This window comes from Macrobrachium rosenbergii, chromosome 16, assembly GCF_040412425.1.
Source record: "Macrobrachium rosenbergii isolate ZJJX-2024 chromosome 16, ASM4041242v1, whole genome shotgun sequence".
Taxonomy (NCBI): Eukaryota; Metazoa; Arthropoda; class Malacostraca; order Decapoda; family Palaemonidae; genus Macrobrachium; species Macrobrachium rosenbergii.
Window position 1 is genome coordinate 9,096,297 of NC_089756.1, and position 22,580 is coordinate 9,118,876.

The following is a 22,580-nucleotide window of genomic DNA, read 5'->3' on the forward strand; positions in this document are numbered from 1 at the left end:
ACGAAGTAGGTAATGACTGCTTGAAGCCTGCAGGGTGGAGGCATTCACATCTCTCCAGAGTTGCTCAACATGGCTGCGAATAAGCATCGTCATATTTATTCTCGGATTTAGTATCGAATCCTATTAAACTAAGTCGCAGTCTTCGATTCTATGACTTCCAGTTCGCGTAATAGGATTCGATGTCTTATTGCGGCCCATAATACGATGCTCACTTGTTTCATGTTGTGTCGTCTGTACTTCCGGGCGGGTAGGGGCCCTAGGTCGGTTCTCAGTCGCCGTTCATGTGTCCTACCGTTAAACTCTTAGACCCGTCAAAAATATAATATATATATATATATATATATATATATATATATATATATATATATATATATATATATATATATATATATATATATATGCAGAATCTACTGGTCACTTTTACCAGACACATATGTAATTCTAATAGCCACAATGCCCTCTTAACTTCTTCTAATTCTTCGCCCTTTTTTTTTGGATATGCTTGTAACTACGAAGCCGATAGATCCAAAGGGAAGAAATTGAAGAGCCTGCCGGCTAGTCAGGTCGGCAACGTTACCTCCTTGTGATTAAGGTAACTCGGGTTCGCTTCCCGCGGCCGGCCGTCACAGGCTCTTCAATTTCTTCCCTTTGGATCTATCGGCTTCGTAGTTACAAGCATATCCAAAAAAAGGGCGAAGAATTAGCGAAGTTAAGAGGGCATTGTAACCATTAGAATTATATATATATATATATATATATATATATATATATATATATATATATATATATATATATATATATATATATATATATATATATATGAAGATGAAAAGGCACATAAAACATTATTTGAATGTTGCGACCATATATTTCAAGCATTTCCTTCTGTTCCCCTGTTCACTGGTAAAATATGGACAGATGAAATGCTGCAAGGATATATATACCAAGCTGTCCATACAAAAGAAAGATGCTGGAATCTGCTATCATCAATAAAACCAACAATATGAACTTGTCAGGAGGACATTGGAAATCGAACGATATCGACGGGTTAACCCTCAGACCTCTTCTGAAGAAGGTGTTCCTGGAAACACGACCACCAGACGCGTCGCCAAACGGGAGTTAATGAGGCTAAAAACCACTAGGGAATTGTTTATTTTCCCTCCTTCTTGGGATACGGTCACCTGCATACCATCGGAGACTTAATGCCACACCTACATATGCTTTGTACATATACCCCTGTAACATTTCATCTGTCCATATTTTACCAGTGAACAGGGGCACAGAAGGAAGTGCTCGAAATATATGGTTGCAACGTTCAAATAGTGTTTTATGGGCCTTTTTATCTTCATATTATACTGTGGTATTATAGTAAAAGACATTCATACATACAAACACACATGCATATATATATATATATATATATATATATATATATATATATATATATATATATATATATATATATATATATATATGCATATATATATATTCATATACGCTCGCTTCAATTCGCCTATCTGTGAAGCAGCTAGTTTTGTTGTGCCATGACAGTTTTGACAAAGTTTACGACCGTCTCCGTAAGCAATAAAATCCCCGTGAACATGATTTGGTGCAAACTGCAAACGCTCCCTGTTTCAGAATTATTAATGACTTCTTTTCTTTATAAGATGCAGTTTGCGAATGTCTTTGAAGGAAATAAAATCCCCGTGAACATGATTAGGTGCAAATTGCAAATGTTTTTTGTTTCAGAAATATAAATAAGTGCTTTTCCTTTATAAAATGCAACCGAGTGCTTTCCTTTCTTACAATACAGATATCTCATTTTCATGAAATTGAAATTTTTTAAGGAATTAAATCTTTAGTGGAACTTAATATTAATTCTTTGAATCTTTTAACGTCACTAAAACACTGCGCTATAACGACCGATATATGTTAATCATATAATCAAACGACTGCTGAAAACGTGATTATATTTTGCAAAAGTTGGTCTATAATAACGTAGGAAATACTGTATTACTATGGAACGAGTAAAAATAAGGAAATTAACTTTAAATTATTATAATTCCTTGCACCTTCTTGTGAAAAAAAAAAACAATTGGTTTCTATCATAATCACGCACGCACACATTACCTAAAAAAAACACAAAGATTTTGCAAGGAAACAATTACCACAATGATCACTGAAACAAACAATAAAGAATTTCGCCTCACATTCGGCTCGGCCTTCGAAAAATCCCGAAAACTTGTCCATGTCGTCGAAGAGACCCGTGATGTTGTTCAGTCTGCAGCAGAAGGCGTCGAACTTCCCGAAGACGTACTGCTCGCTGAAGCTGAAGGGTCGCTCTCCAGGCATCGCCTCCAGTTTTTCCTTCAACGGAAACAAGAGGAATGGAGATTCTTCAGTCATGATTGAAAGAAGAAGATGAACATCGATCTCTAGCTCATAAGAAAACATTTGCGGATCTGAACGTTCAGCTATAACAAGCGCTATAACACTGCCGTGAAAATGGTCTCAGTCACTGAAGACATTTTTGAATCTGAACTTGAATACTAATTAAAGATATCTCAAAACAATAATTCTTAGGTCATAAAGAAGGTCTAGGGACTTAATTTGAAACTAAAGCAAAAGGAATCTGAAACAGAATTTCTCAGTCATTAGGAGACTTGCTTGACTTTGGGATTGGAAATACATTTAACAAATCTATACTGTAGTCAGATGTTAATTTATAGAAGGAATTTTTTAATGTGAATGTAAATCAGATAAAGATTTAAAAGACAGATTCTTAGAAACTGGGACGATAGTTTACGGTAATCCAATCGCCTGGTTATAAAGTATGCAGAATGAAGATACCTTGGTCTGTCAAGTCTACAAATGGAGATTAATACCTGTAAAGCATCATTCCAGCTGTATATTACAAAATTTTTATCATATACAGTCACTAGTAACAACTACAATATACATTTATCATCTGACGGGCGTGTGATGAGAAGGGGTGAGAAACAATTACTCAGAAATGTAGGAGATTTTGAAGCAGCAGGACAAGTAGGAAGAGCCAGAAACTTATGGTGAAATATATTGCAGCATTTTTATGGTATACACTCACTAGTAACAATAACAACATCCATTTATCATCTGACAGGTGTGTGATGAGAAGGGGTGAGAAATAATTATTCAGAAATGCAAGGATTTTGAAGAAGCAAACGAGGAACAGTAGGAGGGGGCAGAAAATTACGGTGAAAAAAGGGGCAGAGATGAAGACCTTGTACAGAATGAAATTCAGGCAGAAAGAACAAGAGAACATCTGATGTAAAAAGGTTAATGGTGAAGATGATGGTGATAACGATCAAGTTACATGATGAGAACTCTTGTAATAATACTGTCTTGTCTTTTGAAGAAAGCTCTTGACATAATAACAACAACATACCTTTGTTTTCTGATAAGCGGTCTTATAAGCAGAATTCAGCTTCAGACAATGGTGAATCCTGACCCTGACTTCAGACCGAGGCTGTGACCAAATTGTGTGTTGGCCCTGACACGATATGTACACCTGGCAAGCTCTTATCATCTGGTTTGTGATCTGAATCAGTAAAAATTAATCATTATGTCGGGAATTCTGAGATTAAATTTGTCCTTAGGGAGCCTATATGAAACTGTATAAATTGATATATTTTATGAATTATTGTTAAAATATGGGGAAAGTTTAGTACAGTATTCACTTTAAATACTTATGTTCAAAATTCTCCTTGCCTTTTGCTGCATTTTTATCTATTAATTTGTTTTTTTCTTTTTTTAATAAGTGAGGTCTCTTCTTTGTGTATTACCCTTTACCTCCTATTACTTCTTTCTAATGAACACCATATTCTCTGGAAGCTTGAATTTCAAGTTAATGGCCCCTGTGGGCTTCTTCCATATGAACAGGGTTCATATTCTTAATGATAATAATAAAGATACATATAAAGGGAATTTTATAACTAATAATACACAAAAGTTCTTCATTTTCTGCATTGGTATAATTCCTGAATTTCTGCAGAAAATAAAGGAAACTGTGGTTACAGTATTATGCCCACCTACTATTAGCCTTTTCTCTTTAAAAAAATCTATGCCTCCTGAATTAATTGGCTATCTTAAAATGAAATCCCTTCACACGGTGGTTAGAAAATTGTGCTCCTCACATAAATAAGCTCTTTTGGTCACACGAATAACATTTTTACTTCCAAAGAGCTCCTATCACTTGAATTCTAATAAAATCAATAAAGCCATCGAGGTAAAACTATTCAAAACGTTTTTCATCGAGAAACTACTAATTGGGTTAAGTATATTTTTGAAGTTAAATGTATTTTTTTTAGGTACTGTAAGCATGCAGTGAGATTAGGTAAAGTGTTGTTAGGTAAGCAAGTTACCTTTCTACCTTTCTAACAATTTTTTTTTAAATGAATATAGGAGGCTCTCTTTTGGTACGTCATCATAATTTTCTATGCCTTCACAATACATACTTATTCACATGTATCAATTAAAATTACCTTTCTTAAAAAAAATAAATTTCCATGAAAATGGAGGCTCTCTTTTGTTATTTCATATTTTTCTATGCCTTCACAATACATACCTATTCATATGTATCAATTAAAAATACCGTTCTTAAAAAATTTTTCCCCTGAAAATGGAAGCTATCATTTGGCTATTTATCTTCACCTCCAGACAGCTTCTATTTTTTTTGGAGATAAAATGATAATCTACAGTATTGAAGAGCATGATGATATAGAGCAGACAGCTGTCGTGTTTTAACAAAATGGGAAAAGGAATGTTGTAGTTATTGTGTTATGGAATATTGCATCATCTTTCACAGTATTATATATATATAGCATCATGATATATATATATATATATCATATATATATGTCGTGTTATTATACAAAATGTATAAATATATATACATTATATATTATACACTTACAGTATATATATATATATAATATCTTATATATATATATATATATATATATATATATATATATATATATATATATATATATTTCAAAATATATCCACAGAACAAATAAAGTTATATATTCTGCTATAGCCTATCTCCAAGTACATTATTTTAAGTTTCTATTATATTTTTCATTTTACATTTCTTGTATTTTCAGACTGAGTGACGGAGTTAGATACAACCATAACGACTCGGAGGAAATCAGATGGATTGACCGAATCTGGGCTATAACCTTCAGAGAGGCCAGGGATGCTGGCGATAACTATTCCTGGATAGCTAAATACATTAAAAGAGATGAATCCTTTGTTAAAAAAGAAATGAACAAAAATCCATATGACTGTCATCGCAAAAAGAGTGAGAATCTTGGAAGTCCTGAAGTCTTTTCTCAAGAGTCAAAAGACATTATATGGGTAGACCAAGAAAGTCTTTACATAAATTGGCACTTGAACTAGAAACAAAAAGGGAAAGAAGAGAAGTTATAGTGCTGTATATCGTGAGTAGAAAAAATCTGGTATCAAGCCATTTCATGTTATCAGAAAGCCTAACATCACTCAGCAACAGAGAGAAGACCCATGCATGGTTTTGTGGTTCATTTCTTAAAGACTATATGACTTTCATGTTACCGCATCAGATGAATTATCAGGAAGTCAAATCAAAAAACGATTAATTTGGGCTGCAAAGTTGGATGATATCAAAATTTATCACCAAGTTGTGAAATTTCCTGAATGTTTGGGAAACTTTTCTCTGTTTCACAGCCAAACGGTTAAAGTGGATCATCAAAGAAAAGAACAGTCATGGAATCAATACTTCAGAAAAAACTGTGCTTACTGGTTGAGTACTTCCTTTCCTCAAAGATCCTGAAAATATCTGTAAGAAGTGAATTTTTGCAAAACCTCAAGGCTCTTCAGACACAGGAAAAAGTGGTATCGATTTCTTCTCGTCAAGTGAATCTAGCTCCTGACCTTAATGTGTGTGAAAAACTATAAAGGACTGTGCTGAAAAGTGAACTATGATGGGATACCAGGCACCTGTAAGTGACCGAAGTGAAATGGACTCAGCTTTTTGTGATTTGCTGAAATCACACCCCTCAAGAATAGGCTGTGGTAGGAGATGGAGGCCACACAAAATATTAAATACTCAGAGAGAAACTAACTAGTTTTTGTCCATTTTTAGTTTATGCTGTACAAAACTTATATATATATATATATTATATATAAAGTAATTTACAGAATATATATATATGATATATATATATATATATATATATATAGTTACACACAGGATGATATAAGATATAATATAATATATAGAATAGCACCAAGAATTACAGGATAAAAATTAATCAGAAAAAACTCCAACACTTTCCATGATGTAATTTGATACAAGGATGAATTTAAACCTCTGCTTGAGAGAAAAAATCTCATATACTATAAACCAAAACCAGGCATTAAGTACGAGACTCGCACGGTCATTAAGATACAGGAATGACTGGTTTCCAAGATGTAATAATTTACAGAATAGCACCATGACTCACAGGATGATTAAGACGTAATATACAGAATAACACCAAGAATTACAGGATAATTAAGACGTAATTTACGGAATAACACCAAGACTTACAGGATGATTAAGATGTAATTTACAGAATAGCACCAAGACTTACAGAATGATTAAGATGTAATTTGCAGAATAACACCAAGGCTTACAGAACGATTAAGATGTAATTTACAAAATAGCACCATGACTTACAGGATGATTAAGAGGTAATATTCAGAATAGCACCAAGACTTACAGGATGATTAAGATATAATTTACGGAATAGCACCAAGACTTAGAGGATGAATAAGATGTAATTTACAGAATAGCACCAAAACTTACAGGATCATTAAGATACAGGGGATGACAGTACTCTTCGATGGCGTAAACGAATCTGACGTTGTCCTTCGCTTCCGCTAAATTGTGGGTGACTCTGGCATCGGCGTCCTTCCAGAGTTTCAGTGTTTTGGATCTTGCTAACTGCAACACCAGAATCGCTCCTCGCACCTGTGAGTTTCGGGGTTTCAGGAATATTGCGGTGGTTCAAACACTTCCGGCAAGTTCCTCCATATTTTATGAACTGCTGTTCTTTATTTAGAATATGAAATATGACAAAATGGTGTATGGAAGTGTGAACACTTCTTGTAAATCTCCATATTTTATCAATTGCTATTCTTTATTTGGAATTTGAAATATGAAAAAATTAGTGTGAGCACTTCTTGTAAATATCTCCAAATATTATGAATTGCTGTTCTTTATTTAGAATTTGAAACATGACAAAATGGTATTGTGAACACTTCTGGTGATTTACTACAAATATGAACTGCTGTTCTTTAACTAAAATTTGAAATATGATAAACTACTTCATGGTAAAGTAAACACTTCTGGTAATTACCTCTATATATCATGAATTGCTGTTCTTTATTTAGAATTTGAAATATGACAAAATATTCATTCTATGGTAGTGTGAGCACTTCTGGTAAATAACTCCATAATTATTAATTGCTGGTCTTTACTTATAATTTAAAATATGACAAAACATTGTAAACATCCCATATTTGAAACATGAAGATAGCTGAAGACTTACTTTCTAAGGCAGGCTAAAGTAGACTTCTCACCCAATCTGCTCACTGGATAAAACACGACCCTATGAAAGTAAAACCGACCAACCTGAGGTGTTTCCATCTGTTCCGAGAGATACTTGAATTTCGCCATTCTCCTCTTCCAGTACTCGAGTTCATCCTGGGGCCCTGCGTCGTCTGTCTCCTGACGAAGTTGCTCCATTTCGATGAGAACCGATTCTGGGGAAGAGTTTTAATAGTGTAAGTCTTATTACTTTAACCAAGAAAAGTGAAAAGCTTTTGGAGAAAAAGCAAGGGTATAAAAGCCAAATGATTACGTAGAAGAGTAAATTATTATTATTATTATTATTATTATTATTATTATTATTATTATTATTATTATTATTATTATTATTATTATCATTATTATTGAGAACATAAACCCTATTCATTTGAAAAAAGCCCACATGGGCCATTGACTTGAAATTCAAGCTTACAAAGAAACATGGTGTTCGTTTGAAAGAAGTGACAGAGGGTAATAGGAAATACAGAAAGAGGAGATAAGTTATTAGAAAAAATAATCTAACAAATTAATAAATAAACAAGTAAAATGTCAGTAAACTACAGGTAGTAATGCTTTGAATTTTCGCTTTTGAAGAGTTATAACTAATATTAGGTACTAGAAATAAAAAACGTGTTCTTAAGAGAAATGTACCACTGTTAGAAAAATATGAAAAGGACAACATTATATCAAACCTTATTTAAAACGGTAAGTATCAGCTATAAAAAATACGCCAGCTTCAGAAAGACTCGTGAAACGTCACCCAAAAGAAAGGTATGTTATTAGAAAAAAACAGCCTAACAAATTAATAAAAGAAAAATAGATAAAATGTAAGTAAAATGCAAGGAGAATTGTTTTCGCTTTTAAAAAGTTATAACTAATATTAAGTATTAGAAATAAGAAAATTTCTTATTATCTGTAAGTCTCATAACAGAAATCAAAGCTTATCAACAACGGGAAGTATCAGTTAAAAGAAATGCACCAACTTTACAAAACCTCATGAAACGTCACCCAAAAGAAAGATAAATTACCTATCTGCTTCAGCCAGGTCAGGACGGTCCTCTCCACGGCCTGGACTTGGTCAGGTTGGGTCAAGATAGCCTGGGCATCGCTCAGACCCTTGATCTCGTCTATGCCCTCTTCTGAGGCTGCCAAAACCACTCGCTCTTCCATGATTGACTCGGATACTGAAAAATGTAATTAAATGCAGTTGGGGTTATTTTGCAGTGACTTTTATTTCAATTCCTGTGCCAATCTTTCTCCATGTTTAGGAACACACACACACACACACTATATATATATATATATATATATATATATATATATATATATATATATATATATATATATATATATATATGTATGTATGTATGTATGTATGTATATATATATATATATATATATACATATATATTAGAAGGCTTGTATATCACAGAAGAATAAGGGCTACTTTATACATTTTAAGCATAATTAGCTGGAAGAAAGGTTCTTTCAAGAACAGTACAAGACAAAGGGTCTTGCATGGTGACAAAACTAAGCAAGTTAAGACTGACTGGCTCCTTTTTCTTCCACTTTACATTTTTAGTTTTTTTCCTCTGCTCACCCGGTTCTATTCCATCCCACCAAACCCCCCAAAAAACTAATACCACTATCCGAATTTATCAATTTTTAATGGGGAAACCCTTATCTCTCATTCACAATTAGCAAAAAAACTTGACTAATTCACAGAAAAAGATATATTACTTCAACACTGGATCCTTTGAAAAGTTACCTTTGAGACAGGATGCAAAAGACCTCAGCCCTGCCAAGAGGTGATCCCTAGCGCTAACTCCTCCGGGAGAATCGTCCATATCTGAAGGATTGACTCGAACTGCCGGGACGTATATCTTGCTGAGCAACCTCTGAACAGACCTAAGGACGACTGCTGGGTCGTCTCCAGCTTTCACCAACGTGAAGTTCACTTCCTTAAATGAGATATCGTTGAATGAAGTTCACTTTCTGGAACTGCTCTATGAGGTTCACTTATTTGGAATATAACAATGCCCAAAGAAGTTCACTTTCTGGGCTGGACTGGAGTATGATAAGCATGATGAGTTTCAATTGAAAAATAAAGCAAATAAAATAACTCAAAGAGGGACTGGTAGCGAATGAGCAGTGTGAATTCATTAAAGATGAGGCAGCATGGATCAAATGTTCTTTATGAAACAATGGTATGAAACACTGGAGTAACAAATTCATATAAACATTTCTGTGCTCCCTACACTAACCCTGTGAACATTCTCCTCCGTGACGGATCTCTGCGGCGTCGTTCTCGTCATGCAAATGCAAATTCCGATGAGAGGTATTGTTCTGGGATTGCCCACAAACAAACGCATTCGCTTGAAAGGCCCAGTGGACTCCGGTTCACCTGTGAAAGAGACAAATATTCATCTCTCGCCTTCTATACTCAAAATTAACTTTACTCACACTTAGCATTCAACGACCGGACTCAGTGCCCGGAAATATCAAGGCATGGTGTCTAGAGTCGGTAGGCAGGAGGAATCAGAAAAATATGTGAGATGAACTGATGAAACGTACAGGAATATAACAACCACTGTGACAAGTATGGTAAGAGTGAATATCAGCTTCCAAATCAGGGTAGGCCTGCGTTCAGTACCACTCAGAATGTAATGACTGAGGATGTGAAAGAGGAGCACCGACTGATGATATTATTTTGATTAAAGATATTAGAGGGGTAGAGGGAACGCTAGATAGGTGGAGATGTTATTATTATTCAAAAGATGAACCTTATCCATATGGAACAAAACCACAGGGCCCACTGACTTGAAATTCAAACTTCCAAAGAATATGGAGTTCATTAGTAAGCATTGACAGAAGGTAATGGGAAATGCAGAAAGAATAGATCACTTACTAGAAAAGAAAAAATATAAATTAATAAATTTCACAAATAATTAAAAATATAAATAAATTATTAACATACAAGGTGAACTGTTCTAGGGTTGCAGATACATTACAGAGTAGACTGTAGAGGGATGAAGATAGCTTGAACGAACAGGGGATTCAGAATACGGCAAAGTGGCAAAAATAAATTTACACAACGGCAAACAAGGACCCACTGGGAAACTGCAGTTGAAAGACAACCAAAAATACAAACCCTCTTCAGTTTGCTCAGTTGCCATAGAGTTCCTACGAGATGGATGTCCTTCAGTCGGTCCACTTAGAGTCGAACTTCGTCTCGAGATGGCGTTAGAAGGCTTGGACAGAAGAGGGGAGGCTTGATTCTGTATAAAAATAATATGATAAATTAATAAATTAATATTGAAATAAAAGAAATTTCCCGAGATGGCATTAGAAGGCTTGGACAGAAGAGGGGAGGCTTGATTCTGTATAAAAAATAATATGATAAATTAATAAATTAATATTGAAATAAAAGAAATTTCCCGAATATTAGAAGGCTTGGACAGAAGAGGGGAGGCTTGATTCTGTATAAAAATATATGTTAAAATAAATTAATAAAAATGAAAAATTCTCGAGATGGTATTAGAAGGCTTGGACAGAAGAGGGGAGGCTTGATTCTGTATAAAAAAATATGATAAATTAACAAATTAATATTGAAAATAAAAGAAATTTCCAGAGATGGCATTAGAAGGCTTGGACAGAAGAGGGGAGGCTTGATTCTGTATAAAAAAAAATATGCGAAACTAATAAAGTAATATGTAAAATAAAGCAAATTTCCCAACATGGCATTAGAAGTCTTGGACAGAAGAGGGGAGGCTTGATTTTGAACATAAAAAAATATGATAAATTAATAAATTAATATTGAAAATAGAAGAAATTTCCCGAGATGGCATTAGAAGGATTGGACGAAGAGGGAGGCTTGATTCTGAACATTAAAAAAATATGATAAATTAATAAATTAATATTGAAAATAGAAGAAATTTTCCGAGATGGCATTAGGACTCTTCGACAGAAGAGGGGAGGCATGATTCTTCAACATAAAAAAAATATGATAAATTAATAAATTAATATTGAAATAAATGAAATTTCCCGAGATGGGATTAGAAGGCTTGGACAGAAGAGGGGAGGCTTGATTCTGTACATAAGAAAATATGATAAATTAATAAATTAATACTGAAAATAGAAGAAATTTCCCGAGATGGCATTAGGACTCTTGGACAGAAGAGGGGAGGCATGATTCTTCAACATAAAAAAAATATGATAAATTAATAAATTAATATTGAAATAAAAGAAATTTCCCGAGATGGCATTAGAAGGCTTGGACAGAAGAAGGGAGGCTTGATTCTGTACATGAAAAAATATGACAAATTAATAAATTAATACTGAAATAAAAGAAATTTCCCGAGATGGCATTAGAAGGCATGGACAGAAGAGGGGAGGCTTGATTCTGTATAAAAAGTATATGTTAAGTTAATGAATTAATATTGAAAATGAAAAATTCTCGAGATGGTATTAGAAGGCTTGGACTGAAGAAGGGAGGCTTGATTCTGTACATAAAAAAAATATGATAAATTAATAAGTTAATATTGAAATAAAAGAAATTTCCCGAGATGGCAGTAGAAGGCATGGACAGAAGAGGGGAGGCTTGATTCTGTATAAAAAAAAAAATATATGATAAATTAATAAATTAATATTGAAAATAAAAAAAATTTCTCGAGATGGCATTAGATAGCTTAGACAGAAGAGGGGAGGCTTGATTCTGTACTAAAAAAATATATATTAAGTCAATAAATTTATATTGAAAATATAAAAAATTCTCGAGATGGTATTAGAAGGCTTGGACAGAAGAGGGGAGGCTTGATTCTGTATAAAAAAAAATATGGTAAGTTAATAAATTAATATTGAAAATAAAAAAATTCTCGAGATGGTATTAGAAGGCTTGGACAGAAGAGGGGAGGCTTGATTCTGTATTAAAAAAATATGATAAATTAATAAATTAATACTGAAAATAAAAGAAATTTCCCGAGATGCGTTAGAAGGCTTGGACAGAAGAGGGGAGGCTTACTTCTGTAAACAATTTATAATAAATAAATAAATATATACTAAAAATAACAAAATTTCTACCCGACACTGGGATCAAATCCAGGATTCTGGAATGAAAGGAACCGAAGCTAAGCTATCAATCCTGATGTCAGACAGAAGTATATTTCTATTGCGCAAGTTTTTATACTAATTTCAAATAATAATAATAATAATAATAATAATAATAATAATAATAATAATAATAATAATAATAATAATAATAATAATCTGGAAAAACTAGATGCCGAAGTAGCTCCAGGACTCATGCAGAAAAGTGTGCTACTAGAAACAACGCACATAGTGAGAAAAGTGATGGACTCATAAGGAGGCAGGATGCAAACCGGAAACCCACACCATATAAAAACCACCCAGTCGAACAGGATGACTGTGATAGACAAAAAAATAATAATAATAATAGCAATTATAATAATAATAAATCCATATACGGTAAGGTACATCTAATCACCTTAGTACGGCAATATCATAAAATATTCTAAAAAAAAACATTGAAAACATTAATCCATAATAATCCTCTCATCTCAGCAACACATGTTAAATAAAAATACGAATAAAAAAATTATAAAAAAATACGAAAAGCTGATATATAGTAACCACTCACCTTAGACCTACAAGAAAACACTGCAAAACTTTAGATACAGAAGAACAGAGAATGGAAAGAAGAAAATACGTCGTTTACATCCCATCGTGATATCTTTACAAGATGTCATTTGACTGAATTCATTCATTTGATTTAATCCATTCATTTGATTGAATTCATTCATTTGACTGAATCCGCTCATTTGACTGAATCCATTCTTTTGACTGAATCCATTCATTTGACTGAATTCTTTTATTTTGACTGAATCCCCTCACTTGACTGAATTTATTCACTTAACACATTCATTTGATTGAATTCATTATTTGACTGAATCCATTCATTTGACTGAATTCATTCATCTGGCTTCATTTGACTGAATCCAATCATTTGACTGAGTTTAATCACTTGACTGAATTCATTCATTTAACTGAACCCATTCATCTGACTGAATTAATTTCAGTTACCTTTCCTCCTGCTGCCTCCTCTTCTTCTCCTTCTTCCCCTCCTCCATCTCCTTCTTCTGAACTTTCGTCTGCCGGTTCCTCGCATTCTTGATAGAACCATATCATGTTGTTGTACTGGCCGGGCATCAGGAATTTACTGATGTCTTCCAGCTATGGAAACGGAAATAAAAATTCTGTGTAAACACACATATATGCATGCATATATATATATATATATATATATATATATATATATATATATATATATATATATATATATATATATATATACATATACATGATGTTGCCTTGTAATATGTATATCCTCCTATAATTTTGATGATTGTTGAAGTATCATATTTAGTTTGGCATCAGATCTCAAAAGAACTAATGATTGAATAACTTAATAGCATAATTTAGAATTGGGAATATAATTTTAATAGTAACGTAATTTAGAATAATATCTTTCTTGATACAAGCGTAGTAGAACACGTGTGTGTGTCCAGCAAGGACTTGTTTCATTTCAATTGTCATCAGTTGAGATAAGAGAGAGCGCTTTGTTTTGGGTCGTGATGACAGGTTTGGATAACAAATACCGATTCGTCCCATACGGGCTCAAGACGAGTGATTTCATGTTGTTACATGCATTGTTCGAGTCATGTACACCACTTTGAGAGAAAAAATATGTGTCTTGATCAGTTACGCCATGTTTTGTAAGATTGCGTTCAAAACGTTTTGCTTGGATGACGTCATTTTCCTTCTAGAAGTTTCTCCGTGGTATCTCGCACCCAAAATGCTTTAATGACGTCACTTCCCTGTTTCTAGAACTTTTGTATCTCGTACCCAAAATGCTTTAATGACATCATGTAATTGTTTCACGTATTACTGGAATTCTAAAATTTGTTTCATTCTGATTTCTGAGACCAGTTGATTTGGTTCCCTCTCTCTCTCGTTCTTAGAAAGAGATTACTTTTAACGTAGTGTTTTGTGGTCACGTATTAGCATTAACTTTTGAGATCTGAATTTAGTAAAGTTATTTAGTTTGTAACGGCGCCTGGTAAAAAGTGTGTTTTGTGGTAACGCAGCTGCAGCAAGTGATTTACAGAGGTTTTCACAAGTTTGTGTAAGGTAACGTGAATTTTACTTATTAATACCATGGTATGATAAGTTAGGAAATTTTTACCAAGTGAAATCATTATTGATAAATCTTATGTGTATTTTTGTGTGTTTTTCTATTTACAATCTTTATATTTTCACATTTTTTATGTTTGTGATGTAACATTTATTTACGTAACATTTTAAATATTTCTTGGTAATTTAACATTGCATACTTGATTTGATATCTCATTTGTTAAGATTTTTCTTTTTAAATCTTGATTAATTCTTGATAGTTTAAATTTTGCTTGATTAATTTAAATTCCTGATAAAGTTTTTGTGAATTAGTTTTGTTTCATAATTTAATTCAAGAATTAATTGAGTGTTGTATTATTTTCAAGTAATAATAAATTTTTCAGACTGTGAATTCTAATCAATTGTGAATTCTAGTTATAAACTTTGAATTTAAAAATAAATTTTTGTATTTAACATTTTTAGAAAAGTGTTTCATTTGTTGACCATCAGTGAATAGGATTGACTGTGTGTGCATAAGGCAAAGTGATAAACATTTTTTGTTCTTTTAGTTTTACTAAAGTGAATTAAGACCAGGGAAACAGTTAGAGTTGTTTAATGGAGTGATGCCCTTCTACTCTAGAATATTTCTAGTTAAATTTTTTATACCTCACACATATTGTGATAGACTTAGTTTGATTTTTCAAGTAATAAATAAGTTTTTTCTTAAGGGATCACTGTTACCTTTAGAGTACTCAGTCGTAATAATTAATGCTATGAGAGTTCACGTATCTGGCTGAAGTGAGGTATATTTTTGAATCTTAAGATTAGTTGTGTAATAACCAGGTACTTGATACGCATTGTGAAAAAATATATATATATATATATATATATATATATATATATATATATATATATATATATATATATATATATATATATATGTATATATGTATGTATATATGTACAATATATTATATATTTACATATATATATATATATATATATATATATATATATATATATATATATATATATATATATATATATATATATATATATATATATTTGTATATATATATATATACTGTATATATATAGTATATATATAGTATATATATGCGCATATACAAATTAGCCACACATTTTCCTAAAAAAGATACATGAAATAAGGAAGGAACGCTTATTAAATTTTCTCGAAAAGAACAACGCACCATTCAAGATAAACATAGCAGATACCCGCCATCCATCTACCCCCACTCCAACCCCCACCCCCAAAACGGGACCCCACACAAAAAAACATGAATCTTAACAAAAGGAACGAAAAACCCTACAATAGGTTTTCATCACAGGTTAATCGAATGAAGAAAATAAAAAAGAAAACCACTCGAGAGCTATACTCGACCCCCCAAACCCCCACCCCCTCCCACGCCAAAAAAATTTTAAAAAACTCAACAAAGGTACAAAGGAACCCATACTGGCCTTTCATCAGAGGTTAATCTAATAAAAAAAGGAAAACTATTCAAGAGAAACATACTCGACACCTCCCCAACCTATCCCAAACCACCACACCCACCCCAGAAAAAAAACACGAATCTTAACATAGAAACGAAGGAACCCTTATTGAGTTTTCATCACAGGTTACTCTTAAAAAACTCAACCTTTATTGGGCATTCTTCATTATTATTATTATTAAAATAGTTTAACCAGACCACTGAGCTGACCATCAGCTCTCATAGGGCTGGCCTGGGCATTCTTCAAAGGTTAATCAAATAAAAACAAAACTCAACCCTTGTTGGGTTTTCATCAGAGGTTAATCAAATGAAAAAAACAAAACATAACCCTTTCTTGGGTTTTCACCAGAGGTGAATCTAATAAAAAAAAAACTCAACCCTTCTCGGGTATTCATCACAGGTTAATCAAATAAAAAAATAAAACTCAACCCTTATTGGGTTTCCATCAAGTTAATCTAATAAAAAATAAAAAGCAACCCTTAGAGTTTTCCTGACAGCTTGATCTAAAGAAAATAAAATGCAACCCTTACTGCATTTTCTTCACAGGTTGATCTAAAGAAAATAAAATGCAACCCATACAGTTTTCCTCACAGGTTGATCTAACGAAAATAAAACGCAACCCTTAATGAGTTTTCATCACAGGTTAATCTAAAAAAATAAAATGCAACCCTTACTGAGTTTTCATCACAGGTAAATCTAAAAAAAAAATAAAATGAAACCCTTACTGAGTTTTCATCACAGGTTAATCTAAAAAAACAAAATGCAACCCTTACTGAGTTTTCATCACAGGTTAATCTAAAAATATAACATGCCATCCTTACTGAGTTTTCATCGCAGGTTAATCTAAAAACAATAAAATGCAACCCTTACTGAGTTTCCATTGCAGGTTAATCTAAAAAGTAAAATGCAACCCTTACTGAGTTTTCATCGTAGGTTACTCTAAAAAAAATAAAATGCAACCCTTACTCAGTTTTCATCGTAGGTTAATCTAAAAAGTAAAATGCAACCCTTACTGAGTTTTCATTGTAGGTTAATCTAAAAAAAATAAAACACAACCCTTACTGAGTTTTCATCGCAGGTTAATCTAAAAACAATAAAATGCAACCCTTACTGAGTTTTCATCACAAGTTAATCTAAAAAAATAAAATGCAACCCTTACTCAGTTTTCATTGTAGGTTAATCTAAAGAAAATAAAATGCAACCCTTACTGAGTTTTCACCATAGGTTAATCTAAAAAAAATACAACCCTTACTGAGTTTTCATTACAGATTGATCTAAAGAAAATATAACTCAACCCTTACTGAGTTTTCACCATAGGTTAATCTAAAAAAAATATAATGCAACCCTTACCTTGTTTTCATCGTAGGTTAATCTAAAAAAATAAAATGCAACCCTTACTGAGATTTCATCACAGGTTAATCTAAAAACATAAAATGCAACCCTTACTGAGTTTTCATCGCAGGTTAATCTAAAAACAATAAAATGCAAACCTTACTGAGAAGGTTAATCTAAAAAATAAAGTCTAACCCTTTCTAAGTTTTCATCGTAGGTTAAGCTAAAAAAGTAAAATGCAACCCTTACTGAGTTTTCATTGCAAGTTAATCTAAAAACAGTAAAACGCAACCCTTACTGAGTTTTCATCACAGGTTAATCTAAAAAAAAAATAAAACGCAACCCTTACTGAGTTTTCATCGCAGGTTAATCTAAAAAATAAAATGCAACCCTTACTGAGTTTTCATCACAGGTTAATCTAAAAAAAATAAAACTTAACCCTTACTGAGTTTTCATCGCAGGTTAATATATTGCAGGGTAATCTAAAAAATAAAACAACCCTTACTGCATTTTCATCACAGGTTAATCTAAAAAAATGAAACGCAACCCCTACAGTTTTCATCATGGGTTAATCTAAAAAAATAAAATGCAACCTTTACTCAGTTTTCATCACGGGTTAATCTTAAAAAAATAAAAGCAACCCTTACTGAGTTTTCATCACAGGTTAATCTAAAAAAATAAAACACAACCCTTACTGAGTTTTCATCACAGATTAATCTAAAAAATAAAATGCAACTCTTAATGAATTTTCATCACAGGTTAATCTAAAAAATAATGCAACCCTTACTGAGTTTTCATCACAGGTTAATCTAAAAAAATAAAATGCAACCATTACTGAGTTTTCATCACAAACTGATCTGAAGAAAATAAAATGTAACCCTTACAGAGTTTTCACAAGAGGTTGATCTAAAGAAAATAAAACACAACTCTTACAGAGTTTTCATCACAGGTTGATCTAAAGAAAATAAAACATAACCCTTACTGAGTTTTCATCACAGGTTGATCTAAAGAAATAAAATGCAACCCTTACTGAGTTTTCCCCACAGGTTGATCTAAAGAAAATAAAATGCAACCCTTACTGAGTTTTCATCACAGGTGGATCTGAAGAAAATAAAATGCAAACCTTACTGAGTTTTCCTCACATGTTCATCTGGAGAAAATAAAAAGCAACCCTTACAGTTTTCCTCACAGCCTGATCTAAAGAAAATAAAACGCAACCCTTATAGAGTTTTCCTCACAGCCTGATCTAAAGAAAATAAAACGCAACCCTTATAGAGTTTCCCTCACAGGTCTATCTAAAGAAAATAAAACGCAACCCAAACAGAGTTTTCCTTGCAGGTCGATCTAAAGAAAATAAAACGCAACCCTTACAGAGTTTTTCTCACAGGTCAATCTAAAGAAAATAAAACGCAACCCTTACTGAGTTTTCCTCGCAGGTTGATCTAAAGAAAAAACGAAACCCTTACAGAGTTTTCCTCGCAGGTTGATCTAAAGAAAATAAAATGCAACCATTACAGTTTTCCTCGCAGGTCGATCTAAACGAAAATAAAACGCAACCTTTACAGAGTTTTCCTTGCAGATCGATCTAAAAAAAAACAATAAAATGCAACCCTTACAGAATTTTCCTCGCAGGTCGATCTAAAAAAAATAAAAACGCAACCCTTACAGAGTTTTCCTCACAGGTCGATTCTAAAGAAAAGAAAATGCAACCTTTTCAGAGTTTTCCCTCACAGGTCGATCTAAAGAAAATAAAACGTAGCCCTTACCGAGTTTTCCCCACAGATCGATCTAAAGAAAATAAAATGCAACCCTTACTGAGTTTTCCTCACAGGTCGATCTAAAGAAAACAAAATGCAACCCTTACAGAGTTTTCCTCACAGATTGATCTAAAGAAAATAAAACGCAACTCTTACTGAGTTTTCCTCACAGGATGATCTAAAGAAAATAAAACGCAACCCTTACAGGGTTTTCCTCTCAGCTTGATCTAAAAAAAATAAAACACAACCCTTACGGAGTTTTTCTCACAGGTTGATCTAAAAAATAAAATGCAACCCTTACAGAGTTTTCCTCACAGGTTGATCTAAAGAATATAAAATGCAACCCTTACAGTTTTCCTCACAGGTTGATCTGAAGAAAATAAACACAACCCTTACAGAGTTTTCCTCACAGGTTGATCTGAAGAAAATAAAATGCAACCCTTACAGAGTTTCCCTCACAGGTTGATCTGAAGAAAATAAAAAGCAACCCTTACAGAGTTTTCCTCACAGGTTGATCTAAAGAAAATAAAATGCAACCCTTACAGAGTTTTCCTCACAGGATGATCTAAAGAAATAAAATGCAACCCTTACTGAGTTTTCCCCACAGGTTGATCTAAAGAAAATAAAATGCAACCCTTACTGAGTTTTCATCACAGGTGGATCTGAAGAAAATAAAATGCAAACCTTACTGAGTTTTCCTCACATGTTCATCTGGAGAAAATAAAAAGCAACCCTTACAGTTTTCCTCACAGCCTGATCTAAAGAAAATAAAACGCAACCCTTATAGAGTTTTCCTCACAGCCTGATCTAAAGAAAATAAAACACAACCCTTATAGAGTTTCCCTCACAGGTCTATCTAAAGAAAATAAAACATAACCCAAACAGAGTTTTCCTTGCAGGTCGATCTAAAGAAAATAAAACGCAACCCCTTACAGAGTTTTTCTCAGGTCAATCTAAAGAAAATAAAACATAACCCTTACTGAGTTTTCCTCACAGGTTGATCTAAAGAAAAAACGAAACCCTTTTTCCTCGCAGGTTGATCTAAAGAAAATAAAATGCAACCATTACAGTTTTCCTCAGAGGTCGATCTAAACAAAAATAAAACGCAACCTTTACAGAGTTTTCCTTGCAGATCGATCTAAAAAAACAATAAAATGCAACCCTTACAGAATTTTCCTCATGAGGTCGATCTAAAAAAATAAAAACGCAACCCTTACAGAGTTTTCCTCACAGGTCGATTCTAAAGAAAAGAAAATGCAACCTTTTCAGAGTTTTTACCTCACAGGTCGATCTAAAGAAAATAAAACGTAGCCCTTACCGAGTTTTCCCCACAGATCGATCTAAAGAAAATAAAATGCAACCCTTACTGAGTTTTCCTCACAGGTCGATCTAAAGAAAACAAAATGCAACCCTTACAGAGTTTTCCTCACAGATTGATCTAAAGAAAATAAAACGCAACTCTTACTGAGTTTTCCTCACAGGATGATCTAAAGAAAATAAAACGCAACCCTTACAGGGTTTTCCTCTCAGCTTGATCTAAAAAAAATAAAACACAACCCTTACGGAGTTTTTCTCACAGGTTGATCTAAAAAATAAAATGCAACCCTTACAGAGTTTTCCTCACAGGTTGATCTAAAGAATATAAAATGCAACCCTTACAGTTTTCCTCACAGGTTGATCTGAAGAAAATAAAACACAACCCTTACAGAGTTTTCCTCACAGGTTGATCTGAAGAAAATAAAATGCAACCCTTACAGAGTTTCCCTCACAGGTTGATCTGAAGAAAATAAAAAGCAACCCTTACAGAGTTTTCCTCACAGGTTGATCTGAAGAAAATAAAATGCAACCCTTACAGAGTTTTCCTCACAGGATGATCTAAAAAAAATAAAACTCAACCCTTACTGGGTTTTCATCACAGGTTGAACTAAGAAAATAAAACACAACCCTTTCAGAGTTTTCATCAAAGGTTGATCTGAAGAAAATAGTACGCAATCCGTACAGAGTTTTCCACACGGGTTGATCTGAAGAAAATAACACGCAACCCTTACTGAGTTTTCATCACAGTTTAATCTAAAAAAATAAAACTCAACCCTTACTGGGTTTTCATCAGGGTTAATCTAATAAAAAAAACACACAAAACACTCACCAGGTTTTCCTCGAAGACGTAATCCATGACCTGGTGCCTGGCGACGCCGGTGCAGGCCGCCAGCACCTGGAAGATGTACTCATAGCGGGGGTCGGTGTCGCCTCGCCGGGCGCGGCGCTCTTGCTCCTCGCGGCGTTTCTGTTGAGGACCGTCGGAGGAGGAGGAGGAGGAGGATAAGAAGAAGAAGAAGAAGAAGTAGAAGAAAATAAAAAAGAAAGAAAGAAAGAAGAAGAAGAAGAAGAAGAAGAAGAAGAAGAAGAAGAAGAAGAAGAAGAAGAAGAAGAAGGGGAACGCAGGTGGAGGAAGGGGAAGGGGGAGGGATGATGATAGTAAAGAAAAGTAAGGTTTTACGACATAGAAGAGAGAAAGGAAGTTTGAGAAGGAAGACCGTGCGAAGAAAATGAAGAGAAGGTGGGATATATATAGTAAATATCAGGTGGATAGCAGAGAGAGAGAGAGAGAGAGAGAGAGAGAGAGAGATGTGGGGATGAAATTAATGGGAAGGTAAGAAGAGAGGAATTACGAGGAAAGAAGAGATGGGAAGATGAGAGGACAACAGAAAAGAGAAAGATTATAAAGATAGGAGGAGAAAGGAGATGAGGAAAGAGAAAATGAAATGCAAGCCAAAAAACAAAGAACGGATAAGTAAGTCGGAAAAGGGGAAGAAGAGAGATAACGAAGAAAAGAACATGGGCCGAAAGAAAAGTAAATGTGGGGAAATTTAAGATCACAGGAAATATTCAAAACGCAGGAAGAAAATTGAGACAAAGAATGAGATCAGGAAAAAGTGGGGAACCAAGAAAGAGCAAGACGGAATAGGAATATAAGCACCAGCGTTGTATTTTTTTTTTTTTTTTTTTTTTTGCGAGAGAGGGAGAGAGAAAAAGAAAACATCTATTAGCTTGATGTCATGTTTGGTTAACTGTTGTATATATGAATATAATTTCCAAATATCGATAGTAATAACGGATTTCGATATTTTTGTTTAATCCATCTTT

General features: G+C 33.4%; 1 protein-coding gene across 1 annotated transcript in view; it reads right to left on the reverse strand.

Annotated features, from left to right (window-relative positions):
• Positions 1-22,014, reverse strand: part of LOC136846878 (dynein axonemal heavy chain 5-like) — a gene marked incomplete at its 5' end in the record, with an annotated part of 135,482 nt that extends 113,468 nt beyond the window's left edge. Inside the window, 12 exon segments of the mRNA XM_067118129.1 lie at positions 2,211-2,367; positions 3,425-3,613; positions 4,690-4,768; positions 6,684-6,688; positions 6,866-7,030; positions 7,694-7,824; positions 8,677-8,832; positions 9,417-9,609; positions 9,913-10,052; positions 10,740-10,926; positions 13,748-13,897; positions 21,583-22,014. Coding sequence (XP_066974230.1) covers positions 2,211-2,367; positions 3,425-3,613; positions 4,690-4,768; positions 6,684-6,688; positions 6,866-7,030; positions 7,694-7,824; positions 8,677-8,832; positions 9,417-9,609; positions 9,913-10,052; positions 10,740-10,926; positions 13,748-13,897; positions 21,583-22,014 — 1,984 coding nt within the window.
• Positions 22,015-22,580: the final 566 nt, after the last annotated feature.